We start from the raw sequence: 17,699 nt of genomic DNA, 5'->3' as shown, positions 1-17,699 counted from the left end.
TACTGCCCTCCCTCTCTCCCTCAACATTACTTCTCCCACAATACTACACATAATGCAAATTATCAACAATCCTGCTATTATCAGAATCATGGTCATTTTTATCATAGTCAGGGGTCCTCTGTAATACTATCATCGATAAATAATACCAGTTACATATGTATTTTTTCATTTTTTAGGCGATGCTGTGGTCACTAGCTGAACAACTGTGCTGTGAGCTCTTGCTGCGTGCGCCAGTCTTGGTGGCTCACTCGGTACCGAGGCTCTCACACCCGGGAATGTTGCCCACAATTTTGTTTTAAAATGGAGTCTGTTTACAAGAGCCCTGAGGAAACTGATGTGAACCCTGTGTAGCCGCGGGACGGGGAAATCTTGCACAGTACTCGAAAATATTATATGATGTGTTACGCAGTTTAAGGGTTAATCTAACGGATAATTTTATGTAGGTAATTTGTAGCAAAATTGAAAAAAGTTAACAGGTACATTGTAAGAAAATTTGAAGAAAATTTGTAGGCAAATTTTAGTAAAATCTGAGAATTATCGACAGGTACATTGTAGCATAATTTGAGGATTATTTCTAGGTACATTGTAGCATAATTTGAGGATTATTTCTAAAAACATTGGAGCAAAATTTGTGTTCAACATAACAACCTTGATATAAGGTGACAGCAGTGATTACAACATTGAGATTATATGGTTTAGGCACATATTTTGGGGGTAGTACATAATACATTGCAAGAGTGAAGCACTAGGTAGAAAACTATGCAGATGAAATTATGTACTTTTTAGTGTTACTTTTGAATAAGGGGGTAGGTTGGACAGCTTTTAACACTATCGCCCATGCCACGTGAACACCGCAGACTTTGACGTCATGGAGCTAATGGTGCGGGCGAGTGTGCGGCGACACCTAAATGTGTATACTCATTTCAGTTTTCTCACCTTAATTCTCATGCTACATCGTTCATTTTAGTACCATTGTGTTCGCAATTAAATTCCCTGCAGATGTACAGTATATGCATATAATATCCAAAAGCCTGGCGAGACTCCCCGCAGCAAAGCCTAACATTACCCGTGAACGAGCATCAATTTGCACACCACAACCTAATGTATATACTCGTTCAGTTTGATAACATAAATTTTCATGTTACATCGCTCGTTTTGGTATCAAATTGTTTGCAATATAAAGGCACGCATTTTAAAACTAGTCTCATAATAATAGAGCAATAACTGTAATTTTAACAAATATTTTAATTTTGGATGCTCATCATCAAAATTATTTATATCTTTCCAATGTTCTAACATCAATTTTCATGTAACATCGCTCATTTTGGTAACAAATTGTGCGCATTCTAAAGGCGCTTATTTTGAAATTATCCCGTGGTCGATTGGATAAAAAATGAATTTTATACAAATATTTTTGTGGTGGACACGAGTCCTGTCCACGGCTAAGACTCAAGAGAAAAAATGGACATGATCGGTGTCCAAAGAAAGAGATATTGTTAATTCGTTTGGGAGCGAGTTCCATAGACTAAGTCCCTTTACTTGCATAGAGTGTTTACACAGATTTAGTTTGACTCTGGGGATAGCTATAGATATAGAGTTGTTAGCTATACTCTACGGAACAGCTTTCAATCCTGTACCTTACAATAGATTGTTAACTCGAATGGATAGTGAAGTTGAAATCAACATATGACCATTGCGTTACACTGTGAATCAACATATGATTATGATCACACACTAAGGGTTAAATATTTTAGAAATGCATATTTAGATTGGTTTATCTGAATGCTTTTTTATCATGGCCATTACCTCATAGAGTAGTTCCAAGGAAAATAAGATGCCAAGGATACAGATATAAGTATAGATAAACTAGATATATAATAGATACAGATATTTTGGAAAAAAAAATTACATTGGAATCTTTCCTGCACAATTGAAATGTAATTTTAAATATAAATAGACTGTGCATCTCACCTTGGCTGACTTCCCTGCAGCTTCCACATCCCAATAAAAGAGATGGTTGTCAACTAATGTGACAAGATGTGAATCATGTTCTGGTGCCCACACAACTGACCACACCTGTGAACCCAAGCCAGGTACGGGTGAACCTGGAATTTGAGGATCACTTCCAGCTATCCTGTCTAAGCTGCATAATTTTTCAACTTGTTCACCACCAGTCCTGTGATAAATAGAATACTGATATGAAAATTGTTAGAGTGGTAAAATCGTAGCATAGTAGAATTTATATCCAGACGTGTTGTGGGAGTAGGTTGTATTGATATGGCTATCACATTTGCATTATTGCATATTTTTTAACACATATGACTTCTGTACTTTTCAAAACTGTACACTATTTTTCTGGGAAGGGACCTACCCCTTACTGGCTTCCCAGGACTACAGCATTGGCATTCCAGGGATAAGCCTAACCCATTATGCACCTGTGCAGCCTGTCCTCCTAATGTTTCCCACATAAAGAAACTGTTGTACTGTACTAAAATCCTCTATCCTCACTTACCAGAGGTCAGAAACAGGACAGTATGCGAATTTTGTGAGCCGCTACCATTTTCTAGTATGACAGTATATTCTGTCATACTAATAGGTATAAGTATACAGTGGTACCTCAGCAAACAAATTTAATCCAGTCTCAGAGACAGTTCGTAGGATGAAAATTCGTAAACCGAAGTAAATTTTCCCATAAGAAATACTGTAAACTGAATTAATCCATTCCACACTCCCCTAAAAATTTACTTCAAAGTAATTTTATACCAAATTCACCCAAATCTTTAGCACTAAATTATGTACAAGTTATTGCTCACCTTTACTGATGACTCTTGTTGGTGTATGGAAGGCAGTTTGGAGGGGTCAAGGAGAGGTGTTCAAGAAGTGATGACTTTTCCAGGGTACACACTCTGGCATGTTCTACCTAGGACCTGCTTGTGGCTCACTGCTTGATTTTCTCACTAAAAATCTATCCATAGAGGATTGTTTTCCCTTCGCTGTAACACTTGTCTGTAGTGAGGTATCAGTGTCATTAAAAAACCAGCGTTGAATGTAATGAAACGCCATTTTCTGGGTGAGACCTGGAAGCTCCCCAGAGCATATCCAGGCTGATATGCTAATGTCAGACTTTGGCATCAGTCATGTGTATGGAGTTCTGTGGGCCTACCAGGGACCACGAGCCAGAACTTGGCCCCCCCTAAGAGAGGCATGGGAAGCAATGGCCTATAGAAACGCCCGTGTGGTTGGAAGCATTCTATGTCTGCCATCGACCGGGTCAGGCACCCAGAAAGGTAAGCGTCCCAAAACAAACACCTATTCAGGTGAAAATTGCTACCAAAAGCTGAACAAGTGGATAGAACTCCCCAAAAATTAACAAGCAAATGACCAAGACGTCACACATCGCTGCGCAGCTGTCTGCGCAGCTCCCTCCTCCCCGGGAGGGGGTGAAGGGGGAGCCCCAGACCCTCGTGCCGGCTATCCACCCTTCAGTTCTGAGGCTGGATGTCAAAAACACGAAAAAAACGCTGACCGGAGGGAGGGAGGGATGCCGGGGAATCTCCGGTGTCTCATCCAGAAAATGGCGTTTCATTACATTCAAAGCTGGTTTTCTAGGGGAAGCCCCATCGGGTCCCCAGAGCTACCTACCCAAAGATGAAAACAAGAGGGACCTAATCAGGGAGGCGGAAGACATACACCCCAACACGAAGCGGGGACAAAAACTGCAACTGCCAACCCAAGGCCACATAGGCCCAACAAGGCCCAGGGAACATCAACGAAGGAACGCAGAGCCAATCAACGAACGACGTGGGCACAGGAACAGACAGCAGGCTGGCAGGACCGAACCACCCCATGGACGACAAGAGTACCACACCCTCATCCTGGAAACATTCTTGTATCAACATGTTAAACAAGCTATGAGGATGAGGGAAGGGGACGTTCCCTCCATGCTAGATTTGATATTTACCAGGGAGGAGGAAGAGATATTTGACATTCAGTACCTTCCTCCCTTGGGTAAATGTGACCATGTCTTTTTGGGAATAAGGTATGCAATGCATTATAATCTGGAACATAAGGAGGTTGAAGCAGTTGAAAAACCTGACTTCAGGAGAGGACATTATGGCGACCTTAGAAATTTTTTTAGTGAGTATAATTGGACAGACTTGTTGCTAAGCAAGGAAGTGAATGAGATGTATGTCAAGTTTTGTGAAATATATGATAAAGGCACAAAAAAATTTATACAGAGCACCACTTGGTTTCCGAACCCATTGGGGACGAGACCCGTCGGTTATCGTGTAAGTTCGTAAATGAGAAATGGAGGAAAATGGAGAGAATTTTGTTAAATCTAAGGGAAAAAATTGACAGGTTCATAGCATTAGAGAAGTCCTATTCCACTTCTCCCTCAGGAGTGGCAGGACCAAAGAGCCAGAGCTCAACCCTGCAAGGACAACTAGTACACCCTTACTGCTGCTGCCCTCCCATCCCCCGAAGGGCTAGCTTAGTAGATTGTCAGAGAATCTCCATCTAATACAATAAAGCATTCATGAAATAACTATTTTTATAACTTTTTATTATCCTAATAATATTACTTAACAAAACCAGTAACCAAAAATATATATGATGTACATTTAAGAAACAAATCTGGCTAACGGGTCGAGTGTAGTTAGGCTTACCCAAGTCAGCCGGTCCCTCCCGCATAACCAATACACCTCCCTCACCCCCACCCCCACCCCCACCCCCATACACTCTCTCTCAAGGTCACGTGGCTCACCTCAGCACGCATCCATCCCTTCCTTCCTGCCTGCATGACTGCCAGCCTGCCTGTCTGACTGCCAGCCTGACTGCCAGCCTGCGAGCCTGACTGCCAGCCTGCCTGCCTGCCTTCCTGCCTGCCTTTCTGCCTGCCTGCCATCCTGCCTTCCTGCCTGCCTGCCTACCTGACTGCCAGCCTGCCTGCCTGCCTGCCTACCTGCCTACCTGCCTACCTGCCTGCCTTCCTGCCTGCCTGCCTGCCTGCCTGCCTGCCAGCCTGCCTTACTGCCTTCCTCCCTACCTTCCTGCCAGCCTTCCTGCCAGCCTTTCTGCCAGCCTGCCTGCCTGCCAGCCTTTCTGCCAGCCTGCCAGCCTGCCTGCCTGCCTGCCTGCCTGCCTGCCTGCTTGCCTGCCTGCCTGCCTGCCTGCCTGCTTGCCTGCCTGCCTGCCTGCCTCCTTGCCTCCTTGCCTCCTTGCCTCCCTCCCAGCCTGCCAACCTCCCACCCTCTCTGCCAGCCTGCCTGCCTCCCTCTCTGCCATCCAGCCTGCCAGCCTACCTCCCTCTCTGCTAGCCTGCCTGCCAGCCTCCCTCCCCTCTCTGCCAGCCTGCCTGCCAGCCTCCCTCCCCTCTCTGCCAGCCTGCCTGCCAGCCTCCCTCCCTCTCTGCCAGCCTGCCTGCCAGCCTCCCTCCCTTCCTCTCTGCCAGCCTGCCTGCCAGCCTCCCTCCCCTCTCTGCCAGCCTGCCTGCCAGCCTCCCTCCCCTCTCTGCCAGCCTGCCTGCCAGCCTCCCTCCCCTCTCTGCCAGCCTGCCTGCCAGCCTCCCTCCCTCTCTGCCAGCCTGCCTGCCAGCCTCCCTCCCTCTCTGCCAGCCTCCCTCCCTCTCTGCCAGCCAGCCTCCCTCCCTCTCTGCCAACCTCCCTCCCTCTCTGCCAACCTCCCTCCCTCTCTGCCAACCTCCCTCCCTCTCTGCCAACCTCCCTCCCCCTCTGCCAACCTCCCTCCCTCTCTGCCAGCCTCCCTCCCTCTCTGCCAGCCTGCCTGCCAACCTCCCTCCCTCTCTGCCAGCCTCCCTCCCTCTCTGCCAGCCTGCCTGCCAACCTCCCTCCCTCTCTGCCAGCCTGCCTGTCAGCCTACCTCCCTCTCTGCCAGCCTCCCTCCCTCTCTGCCAGCCTGCCTGTCAGCCTCCCTCCCTCTCTGCCAGCCTGCCTGCCAGCCTACCTCCCTCTCTGCCAGCCTCCCTTCCTCTCTGCCAGTCTGCCTGTCAGCCTCCCTCCCTCTCTGCCAGCCTGCCTGCCAGCCTACCTCCCTCTCTGCCAGCCTGCCTGCCAACCTCCCTCCCTCTCTGCCAGCCTCCCTCCCTCTCTGCCAGCCTGCCTGCCAACCTCCCTCCCTCTCTGCCAGCCTGCCTGCCAGCCTCCCTCCCTCTCTGCCAGCCTGCCTGTCAGCCTCCCTCCCTCTCTGCCAGCCTGCCTGTCAGCCTCCCTCCCTCTCTGCCAGCCTGCCTGCCAAAAAATATACGATGATGTACATTTAAGAAACAAATCTGGGTCACAGGTCTGTCGAGTGTGGTTAGGTTTACAGAGTAGGCCAGTCCCTCCCCCACCACCTCCCTAACCCCTAACCCATACACACACACTCTTAAAGGTCACGTGGTTCACCTCAACACCCATCCATCCCTTCCTGCCTGCCTGCCTGCCTCCTTCCTAGCCTGCCTGCCTGCCTCCTTCCCAGCCTACCAGCCAGCCAGCCTGCCCTCCTGCCTGCCTGCTAGCCAGCCAGCCAGCCAGCCTGCCTGCCTGCCTTTCCCTCCCTCCCTAATTCTCCCATCCTCCCTTACTACTTCCCTTCCTTCCTGCCCACCTCCTAGCATCAATCCCTACCTCCCCCTCCCTCCTAGCATCTCTCCCTACCTCCCCTTACCTCCTAGCATCTCTCCCTACCTCCCCCTCCTTCCTAGCATCTCTACCTACCTCCCCTTACCTCCTAGCATCTCTCCCTACCTCCCCCCTCCTTCCTAGCATCTCTCCCTACCTCCCCTTACCTCCTAGCATCTCTCCCCTACAACCCCCTCCCTCCTAGCATCTCTCCCTACCTCCCCTTACCTCCTAGCATCTCTCCCTACCTCCCCCTCCCTCCTAGCATCTCTCCCTACCTCCCCCTCCCTCCTAGCATCTCTCCCTACCTCCCCCTCCCTCCTAGCATCTCTCCCTACTTCCCCCTTCCTCCCTCCCTTTCTCACTAATTCTCCCCCTCTCTCACTGTTTCTCCCCCTCTCTCTCATACTGCCTCCCACCTAAGCTCCCCCATCCATCCACCCACCAGTCAGCCATCACTGACGCAATGCGTGCATTTGGAGCCGACATGGTGCACAGATGTTTCTTGATTGTGCAGATATGTAAAACAAAAGCACAGAATGAACATTCCAGCCTTATGACAATTCAAAATAATAGGAATAAAAGGCCGTGAATCAGTGAAGTCACATTGGGCAAACTGGACCATCTCCCACCCACCACCACAGGCCAGCGCGACTCTTGGCGGACCCCTTCCTACCCGAACAAGCATGACTCCCCAACCCCAATTGGGAAACTGGAAGTTTCGGATAACTAAAGTTCGGAAACCAAGTGGTACTCTGTACCAAAACAGAGATGCAGAACTAGGAAACAGGATTGGTTCAATAGAAATTGCGAGAGGGCCAGAGACCACAACACACAATAGGTAATCAATTCAGAAAGAGGCCAAACCCACAAACATACCGGCGATACAAAGATGTGAGAAAAATCTACACGGCAGTGAGGAGAGAGGCAGAAAGAAATTTTGAAAAAGGGATTACAGACATATGTAAAACAGAACCAGGTCTATTCTATAAATTCATAAACAACAAATTGCAGGTAAAGGATAATATTCAGAGGTTGAAAATAGGAAATAGATTCACAGAAAATGAAAAGAAAATGTGTGAAACACTAAATGAAAAGTTCCAAAGTGTGTTTGTACAAAATGAAATCTTTAGGGAACCAGACACAATAAGAATTCCAGAGAACACCATAGAGCACATAGAGGTGTCTAGAGACAAAGTGGAAAAAATGCTCAAGGAGCTAAGTAAGAACAAAGCAGTTGGTCCAGATGGAGTTTCACCATGGGTTCTGAGAGAATGTGCACCTGAGCTCAGCATTCCAGTTCAACTGATTTTTCAGGCATCCCTGTGTACAGGAGTTGTAGCTGATGTGTGGAAAAAGGCTAACATATTTCCAATCTACAAAAATGAGAGCAGGGAAGACCCCCTTAATTATAGACCTGTATCATTGACAAGTGTAATAGTAAAAATATTGGAAAAAATAATTGAAACTAAATGGGTAGAACACCTGGAGGAAAACGATATAATATCAGACAGACAGTATGGTTTTCAATCTGGAAGATCCTGTGTAACGAACTTACTCAGTTTTTATGATCGAGCCACAGAGATTTATAGGAAAGAGATGGTTGGGTTGACTGCATCTATCTGGACCTAAAAAAGGCTTTCGGCAGAGTTTTCCATAAGAGGTTGTTCTGGAAACTGGAAAATATTGGAGGGGTGACAGGTAAGCTACTAACATGGATGAAAAATTTCCTGATAGAAAAATGAGGGTAATCCGAGGCAAGGTATCGGATTGGAGGAATGTCACGAGTGGAGTACCACAGGGATCAGTTCTTGCACCGGTAATGTTCATTGTCTACATAAACGATCTACCAGTGGGAATACAGAATTACATGAACATGTTTGCTGATGATGCTAAGATAATAGGGAAGATAAGAAACCTAGATCATTGTCATGCCCTTCAAGAAGACCTAGACAAAGTAAGTATAAGGAGCAACACTTGGCAAATGGAATTTAATGTGAATAAATGCCATGTTATGGAATGTGGAATTGGAGAACATAGACTCCACACAACCTATAAATTATGTGAGAAATCTTTAAAGAATTCTGACAAAGAAAAGGATCTAGGGGTGGTTCTAGATAGAAAACTGTCACCTGAGGACCACATTAAGAACATTGTGCGAGGAGCCTATGCTACACTTTCTAACCTAAGAAATGCTTTTAAATACATGGATGGAGAAATACTAAAGAAATTGCTCACGACTTTTATTAGGGGAGCCGGTCGGCAGAGCAGACAGCATGCTGGACTTGTGATCCTGTGGTCCTGGGTTCGATCCCAGGCGCCGGCAAGAAACAATGGGCAGAGTTTCTTTCACCCTATGCCCCTGTTACCTAGCAGTAAAATAGGTACCTAGGTGTTAGTCAGCTGTCACGGGCTGCTTCCTGGGGGTGGAGGCCTGGTCGAGGACCGGGCCATGGGGCCAGTAAAAAGCCCGAAATCATCTCAAGATAACCTCAAGATGACCAAAGCTGGAATATGCAGCGGCTGTATGGTGCCCATATCTTAAGAAGCACATCAACAAACTGGAAAAAGTGCAAAGCCATGCTACTAAGTGGCTCCCAGAACTGAAGGCAAGAGCTACGAGCAGAGGTTAGAGGCATTAAATATGCCAAAACTAGAAGACAGAAGAAAAAGAGGTGATATGATCACTACGTACAAAATAGTAACAGGTATTGATAAAATCGATAGGGAAGATTTCCCGAGACCTGGAACTTTAAGAACAAGAGGTCATAGATATAAACTAGCTAAACACAGATGCCGAAGAAATATAAGAAAATTCACTTTCGCAAACAGAGTGGTAGACGGTTGGAACAAGCTAGGGGAGGTGGTGGTGGAGGCCAAGACCGTCAGTAGTTTCAAAGTGTTATATGACAAAGAGTGCTGGGAAGACGGGACACCACGAGCGTAGCTCTCATCCTGTAACTACACTTAGGTAATTACACTTAGGTAATTACACACAATGGGGCCTCGACTTCCGATGCTAATCCGTTCCCAGAGATGGATCGGAAGTCGAAGCGAATTTTCCCATACGAAATAAAGGGATTTGAATTAATCCGTTCCACACCTTCCAAAATATTAACAAAAATACATTTTATACTGAATACAATGTTTTTTTCTAACCACAATACAGTACCAAAGTTACTCTTACCTTTATGGAGGACTCTTATGGGCAGCTTCCCATCCTTCTCCATCACTTACGAGATGGAGAAGGATGGGAAGCTGCCCTTTCTAGATGTAACAGTCATGGAAAGGAGCGGAGGTTTCCACACTGCAGTCTACACTAAGGAAACAAACATAGGAATGTGCCTCAATGCCAACAGTGACTGCCCAGACAGGTACAAGAGGAGTGTTGTTAACGCTTATGTCGACCGTGCTCTCAGCCACAGCTCAGGATGGAAGCAAGTCGATGAAGAACTCTGTAGGGTAAGGCAGGTCCTAGTCAACAACGGCTTCTCCAATGGTTTCGTTGAAGACATCATAAGAAGGAAGGTGAAATGCCATGCAACCTCTGAAGAGACAACGAACACAACACCTCTACCCCCTATTAGACAATTTTACAGGAACTTCTTTTCCACAGTTCATAAAACGGAGAAAAGGGTGCTGAAAGATATTGTTAATAGAAAGGTTATCCCTACAGACAAAAATCAGAAGATACAATTGACGATTTACTATAAAACCAAGAAAACTGCCAACCTACTCATGAGAAACTCTCCAGACACAAAGCAGAACGCTTTGAAAGAGATCAATGTCGTCTATGCCTTCAAATGCCCACTTGGGGACTGTAAGCCTCAAAGAATTCAGTATATAGGCAAGACAACAACATTTCTTTCCAGGCAATTAACGATGCATAAGCAGCAGGGCTCCATTAAGGAACATATAATCTCTTCCCACAACCAGACCATCACCAGAGAAGTCTTAACAAAAAACACAGAAATCATCGATAGATACAGCGATAGCAGGCGGCTTGATATCTGCGAGGCACTACACATTAAGAAGTCAACACCAGCAAACAACAGCCAATTAATGCACAACTATATTCTATCCATTTCAAGACTCCGCACCACATCATATATAGAAGCATCAAGAAATATGGGCCAATAGGCCCTTTGCATTTACTTCCATTCTTCCCTTTAACTTACCCAATATTATACCCATTGTTTCGTGTTCTATCTTGTGTTGAAAGTTTGTTTTCACCTCATCCAAAACTGTTGTAACATATCACCTCACCCAAATGCAGGTATATAAAATGAAAAGCCGTTTGAATTATAGCATAGTAAGAAATTTTTTTAGTGTTTGCAGGTTATAGTTGTGTGTGTGTAAACTAAAGTCTTTGAAAATGTATAAAGTTATTACGAAACGCGTTCAAGTGTCGCGTCAGACTAGAAATTTAAATGAATTTTGGAGAACTGATTTTTCAATTACCATCGACAGTGAAAAGATAAGAAATATTGAGAAAATTTGTGTTAGAATTATTAATCTTACTTTTTCGGTCATATTTAATAATATATATATATTATATATATGTATATACATATATACTTATTTATTTATTTATTTAGAAGGTACATTGTGTTTGAGAGAGTACATAATGTTGGTGTTCTGTAAACATCAGATCATGTTGTTTACAAACTATGACTGGTTGCTACTACAACTGTGAATGCCTAACTTATTTTAACTGGTTATGACTATGACTTGACCATTGCTGCATCTGACTACTTGTGACTGCAACTAGCTCTGACTAGATGCTGCATAACAGATGCAGTGAAATCTATGAAGGGAAAATGTAAGTGGTGACTCAGTGAGGGCAAGCTTGTCACAAGAAACATAATTGTGGCCTTTTCCGATTTAACGGCCAATTAATCGGTAAATAAGGTGCCAGTTAACAATCTGGGTTAACGATGATTATGACGGTATGTGCCGCCTGAAAGATAGGAGTGGTTAGAAGGTTTAATTCGATCTGCAGATAAGTGAGGAAGGCCAAGAAGATGAACAAACATGACGAGTGTACAAGAAAGCGTTGATTATGCGTGAACATCCACACAACAAGGGGTAAATAATAAGGTTAGACGGCCTCAGTTATAAGAGTAAATTATATTTTTGTTAATGACAACTGTAGAGAAACACTTCACTCATCACCATATGAAGTAGTGGGGTCGTGCTGTGGACATATTGGTGAAGCATTTGTCAAATACCAGCCAGAATATACACAATTTTGTTTCAAGGATCACAAAGCCATTAAACTTTGCATTTTTTAAATTTAAACAATGAATAACACAATGGAACCTGTGATAATGCTTGATATCATCTTTGTTGATGAAAAACTAAAAATTAATCAAGTTTTCTCACCTTGTATCATCAAGCACACCTGATGCAGAACCTTCAAGTGGGAGTCTCCATATTGCTGCCCCAAATTCACCACAGTAATCCTGGGCTGGTAATAAACAAAATTAAGACATTGAGAAAATATAAACTACTGAGTGACTCCTTGGTTGCTCTCCAACCCATGCACCCATATGGTCCACCCAGACCACAAAACATAAGCCAAAACACTGCTGAAGATAGCTCTATGTATTCTATGGAGTGCTCTAGAACAGGCATTGAGTCTACCTCACGGAAATACAGTGGTATGATCGCCCCAAAAGGCGAACATTTTGGGTAACGAATGGTGTGATCGGCGTCAAATAGTACCGTATGGCGAACGCTCGTTTGAGTAATGTCAAGACCATACGGCGGGGTCGCACTGCGTCTTGCACATTTTCGGATGCCTCTGACTTTGCACATAAATTATGTTGTTCTTGTTTAAAGATGCTAATGATGCTGGGATATAACGGGGTGACTGCTGAGATGTTGCAAAGCATTGAGATTTTTGTAGAAAAAAAGAAATGAAATTTCTGAAATACAACAAATGTTAAAAAGGTTCGTTTGGTGTTCGGCAGGTAGGCTGCTCCATTATAACAATCTTTCTTTATTTCAAATGTGTTCCATTTGTTTTGTATTTGTCATTTACGTCTCAATAATGGAGAAGCCTACCTTACATACACTCAACAAACCATTACGACATTTTCCTTTCTTCAAATGTGTTCAATATATATTTTTCCTTTGTCTTATAGCAAAAGGTTCATTTGGTGGTCGGCAGGTAGGCTACTCCATGTTTCTCACATAAAAAAAAAAAAATTAAATAATAAAAAAATGAAGAATTTTGAAAACCAGAACAAATGTCAAAAAGGTTCGTTCGGTGGTCTACAGGTCGGCTGCTCCATGTTTCTTAAATAAAAAAAAAAATAAATAAAAGAACTTTTGAAACAATTTAAAAAAGAGACAAATGACATAAAGGTTCGTTCGGTGTTTGTCGGGTAGGCTGCTCCATTATTGAGACGTAAGTGATAAATACAAAACAAATGGAACACATTTGAAACAAAGAAAGATTGTCATAATGGAGCAGCCTACCCAACAAACACTGAATGAACCTTTTGCTATAACGAATATGAAAGACTATGGCTGCTGGCTGGGTTAGTACTGTGTGAGCAACCATTTGTGGCACACGTGCCTCTGGCTCTCAAACCCCTGTCCGACATGGTGTTAAAAAACTGCGCTCAGTCGGTAAAATTCAGACTCTATTCTTTGAAGAACATAAGGGTCATAACATTGGTGAAGCTAGGCGCAATAAGGGCTTAACACAACGGTCGGATGCCAGTGATACAACACCTATGAGGATGATACAGCGAGCGTATCCAGGTGTAGCTCTGAACCCCACCCTTGCCATCTCCAATTTATATAGATGAATCGTTTTCTGCGTTCAGTGATGATGCATCTGATACAAGTAGCATAGATGAACAATGTTAGCGGCTTCCATGATGGTGTTGTCTATAGATATTTTCAAGAATACCTGAATCTCTTCCTGACTGACGGACACTCTTTAAGGCTAGCTGAATCTCTTCCTGTGTGGGACCTTAAAAAGCAATCTTTTCAAGATTACCTTACAAATTGAGCTTTTCCTATAATCGTTTCAATACTACCTTATGCTTTACAAGCTTGGATACATACCACCTACAAGTACTAAAAACAAGGATGCATGCGAGTGCGTTATTTGCAAGCAAACAGAACGATGAAACAGGAAACAAAAATCTATCTGTAGCTGGTGCAAGGAGAGCAAAGTCGTGCTGTGTACCATGGACTACTTCGTTGACCATTACGCACCTCCAAAGTACTGAGTGTGTAATACAGTGTGTTACTGTGTAAATAGTATGTGAAACTGTACGTATTGTAATATTAGTGAATTTTTACCACGTAATATTATGACAATAAACATTTATTGTGGACACATTACTGACACATGTATCACAGTTCCATGGAAAATTACGAACATTCTACTGTATACATATTGTAAAGGTCACAAATATGCATCATATACGATAAAATAAACAAATAAAACCACATTGGAAATACATAGAAAAAATATTTGAAAATATATTTGTGGCAACATGCGGTGCTTGAATGGCCCAGGCAACCATGTCTGGGAGCTTCACATATGGGCGACCAGCCCCTGATGACGTCACAGCGCACCTTGTCCACGTCCTCACAGCCAAAGTAAGTGGAATTTGGTAATTATATTTACATAGACATGTTCAAGGAAGGTAATTTATCATTTTACAAAGAAAAATGATGTCTTTGGGAACTTTTGATGTCATGCACACTGGGGGAATTTCACAATAAACACAGTGCATCACAGTGGTTACATGGAGGACACTCGTTTTGTATGACATCCGTTTCACATGACGAACATGGAACGGATTAAATTCGTTATTCGAGGTACCACTGTATTATCTATCGCACCATGAGTCCCAGGAAAGTCAGTGGTAAGGCTCAACATATGAGATCCCATGTAAGAATGACCATAGAGCAGAAACAAGAGATCATTCGTAAATATGAAGATGGTGTGCGGGTAGGTGAACTGGCTAGGCAGTACAACAAATCTCGGTCAATGATATCCACCATACTGGCTAAGAAAAAGGACATTGAGTGCTAAAGTGGCAAAAGGCGTATCAATAATCACGAAACATAGAACACAAACACTTGAGGATGTTGAACAGTTATTATTAAATTCAGAGCACACGACACTTCTTGAGACATCACTCTCCACCTTCTTAATTATTTCAACTTTCTTCTCAAATGACATCACTGACCTCTTTCTTTTATGTAACCCGCTTGTTGATGCTTTCACTGATGCAATGCGCGCATTTGGAGCCGACATGGTGCACGGATGTTCCTTGATTGTGTTGATATGTAAAATAAAGTCCCGGAATGAACACTCAGTCTCGTGACAAATTCAAACAATGGGAACAATAGGCAGTGATTCTGTGACATCACAGGGTAGCAGGCACTAGAGTTGTGGCGCCCGACACGGTCAGTGGGCAAACTAAACCCTCTCCCATTCACCCACCCACCACAATAGGCCAGCACGACGTTTGGCGGACCGCTTCCTCACCCAAACTTGGTTCGTATAGGGTAACCCCAACCCCGGCCGGCGTGAGGCTTGGCGGACTGCTTCCTACCCGAACTTAGTTCGTGTAGCGTGACTCCCCAACCCCAATCGGGAAACTGGAAGTTTCAGATAACTAAAGTTCGGAAACCAAGTGGTGCTCTGTATATATATGTATCACAATAATATTAGATGATAAATCAACACAATAATATAAATCAATTGTTTCCAGTTAAAGTAATCTACTAAAACAAAACTAGATTAAGCATTAACAGACTTATTAGACATGATGTTCCCTCACTGAGTTACTCCAGCAAACTGAGGTCTCTCCCGACACTCTACCCACAATACCTTGCTTCCGCCTCCATCCAGGAAAGGATGGTAAACAAGTAATTTTACTTCCACAAATGAACATGTGCAATTATTTGGTCCAAACTGACCAAATTAATACAGGTATAATACCTGTGGAAATATAACAAGCTCGCACCATGCTCCATTATGCTGCCAAGCTATACTACACATTTCAAAAGTATACACATATAAAGAATTAATTTCAAATAATTTATTTTCATATTAATTGAAATGTGAGTATCCAACATAGGGATACGTAACAAGCCAAACCCCAAGAACTTAGCAGACGAGTCACCCGAAGCAACCAGCGCCAGGGACCGCATCGAACCCCTTCGGTTCAGGCAATGAACCATCGGGGAGCAGTCCGAATGAATGGAGCCGGATCGTCAATCCGCGGGCGATCCGAACCCTGCGAAGCGCAAACCAAACTGCCCCGAACTCCCGCACCCAGCTGTGGGCCCAATGGAAGAATGCACCCCAATGCCCCTGGCCCACCTGGTGAGCACTGGTCACATCAAAGGCGGGACCACAGGTGAAGGAGAGACAAAGAAGCGGTTCGAGAGTCCCAAACAAGACCCAGCCAAGTCAGAACCTGGGAGGGGACCAGATGGGACTTCCTCCAGTTCACCAAGAACCCGAACCCGGCGAGCTGGGAAAGAACCAAACTCCCAGCTAGCAGACATGTGGACCGGCTGGGAGCCCAGACCAGCCAGTCGTCAAGGTAGGCCAACGATAGAACACCTACAAGATGCAGACGGGCCACCACGACCCGCCTAAGGCGTGTGAAAACGCGAGGTGCCAGATTCAATCCACGCGGAAAACAACGAAAGCGATAACTCTGACACCCCACAACAAAATTGAGCCAGTCCCTGAACTTCAGATGAATCGGGACGCGCCAATATGCGACCCTGAAGTCCAGGGACACCATCCAAATGTCCGGCTCCAACTGAAGCCGGACCTGGGACAGCATAGTCATTCGAAAGGAGTGGCAATGAACCCAGGGGTTCAGACGAGACAAGTCCAGAATGAACCTCAGGTCCGCACAGTCCCGTTTAGGGGCTGGAAAAAAGCAGGAGATCCACCTGAGGGATGTTGTTGTTTCGACCACACCCAAGCGAACCCTCTCCAAGATGACCTGACAGACCGCAGGGCAACAGTCCTGCCCCGTCAGCCCTGAGACCCCTGAAGGAGGAGGAGCCACCCAACGCCACCACAGACCGTCAAAACGAGACAACCAGAAAAGCCCACAAATCGTTAGACCAGGCGTGAGCGAACAGAGCAAGCCTCCCCTCCATCGTCACATCAATGTGACGAACCACGAAAGGGCTGGCACCCCTTACGAGAATTCGAGCCCCACACAGATCGAACACCGCGACGACCAGACGAAGGCAGTTCCGAAGGAGACGCCGGCCCTGAAACTGGTAACAGTGGCTTACCCCGATGAGCAGAACCCCGAGCCCTGGCACGACCCCTCTGGAAAGGCCCTGCCCCGGGGTCCCCGGAGTACCAACAAATCAGACAGGATGACAACTAGCCGAAGCCACTTGTAGATACTGCGCCACAGCAGAATCAGCAAACAGCAAGGGGCAAAAGGGCGAAGACAACCTAAGAGCCAGGGCCCAGGCAGATTCCAGGGAGGAAGCAAGCACCACCTGCCGACATGCGAGCCGGGCAGCATGAAACAGCGACACCGCATCCTGCAGGATCGGCGCAAACAACTTCAACAAGGCAGACGACGAGCAAGCCGCCGAGCCCAAGGCACCAGACCCAGGAACGGCCCCAAGCACCTTCACATCTTCCCTAAGACAGTCCGAAGACAGTTCAAGGAGGGAAAAGAAGCGCAAAGCTGAAGCCAAGAGGCCACAAGCGCACAAGTCCTCGGCAACCTGCGCAGGCAAAAGGCCAGGGACCTGCACATAGAGTTGCGCAATGCCTACATCCCAAGGAAGGGCAGGGGCAAACAAGCACTCATTGAGATGCTCAAACTCGCCACCCAGGAAAACCTGGACCACCATCAATGCCTCACGCCACTCAAGCGTGCGGGGAATGACAGAAGGAATGCCACGCCTCCAAACCAAAAACAGGTCAGTCCGCCAGCCAAGGACGACTCTGGAACCTCATACCGGATCCAGTAGGGAAAGGAAGACTCAAATCTGAACGAAGATGGATCCATGATAGAGGCGTAAGCCGGGTCACGCAGGAGGCAAGCT

General features: G+C 45.4%; 1 protein-coding gene across 1 annotated transcript in view; it reads right to left on the bottom strand.

Moving 5' to 3' along the window:
- Nucleotides 1-17,699, bottom strand: part of LOC123770836 (EARP-interacting protein homolog) — a 214,410-nt gene that overhangs the window by 136,351 nt on the left and 60,360 nt on the right. Inside the window, exons 4-5 of the mRNA XM_045763010.2 lie at nucleotides 12,006-12,090; nucleotides 1,972-2,176 (exon numbers count right to left, since the gene is read on the bottom strand). Coding sequence (XP_045618966.2) covers nucleotides 1,972-2,176; nucleotides 12,006-12,090 — 290 coding nt within the window. The remainder of the gene's footprint in view (nucleotides 1-1,971; nucleotides 2,177-12,005; nucleotides 12,091-17,699) is intronic.

The sequence above is a fragment of the Procambarus clarkii genome, chromosome 56 (assembly GCF_040958095.1).
Source record: "Procambarus clarkii isolate CNS0578487 chromosome 56, FALCON_Pclarkii_2.0, whole genome shotgun sequence".
NCBI classification, from domain to species: domain Eukaryota; kingdom Metazoa; phylum Arthropoda; class Malacostraca; order Decapoda; family Cambaridae; genus Procambarus; species Procambarus clarkii.
Note: the sequence above shows the minus strand (reverse complement) of the source record. Positions and strands in the feature narration are given on the sequence as shown.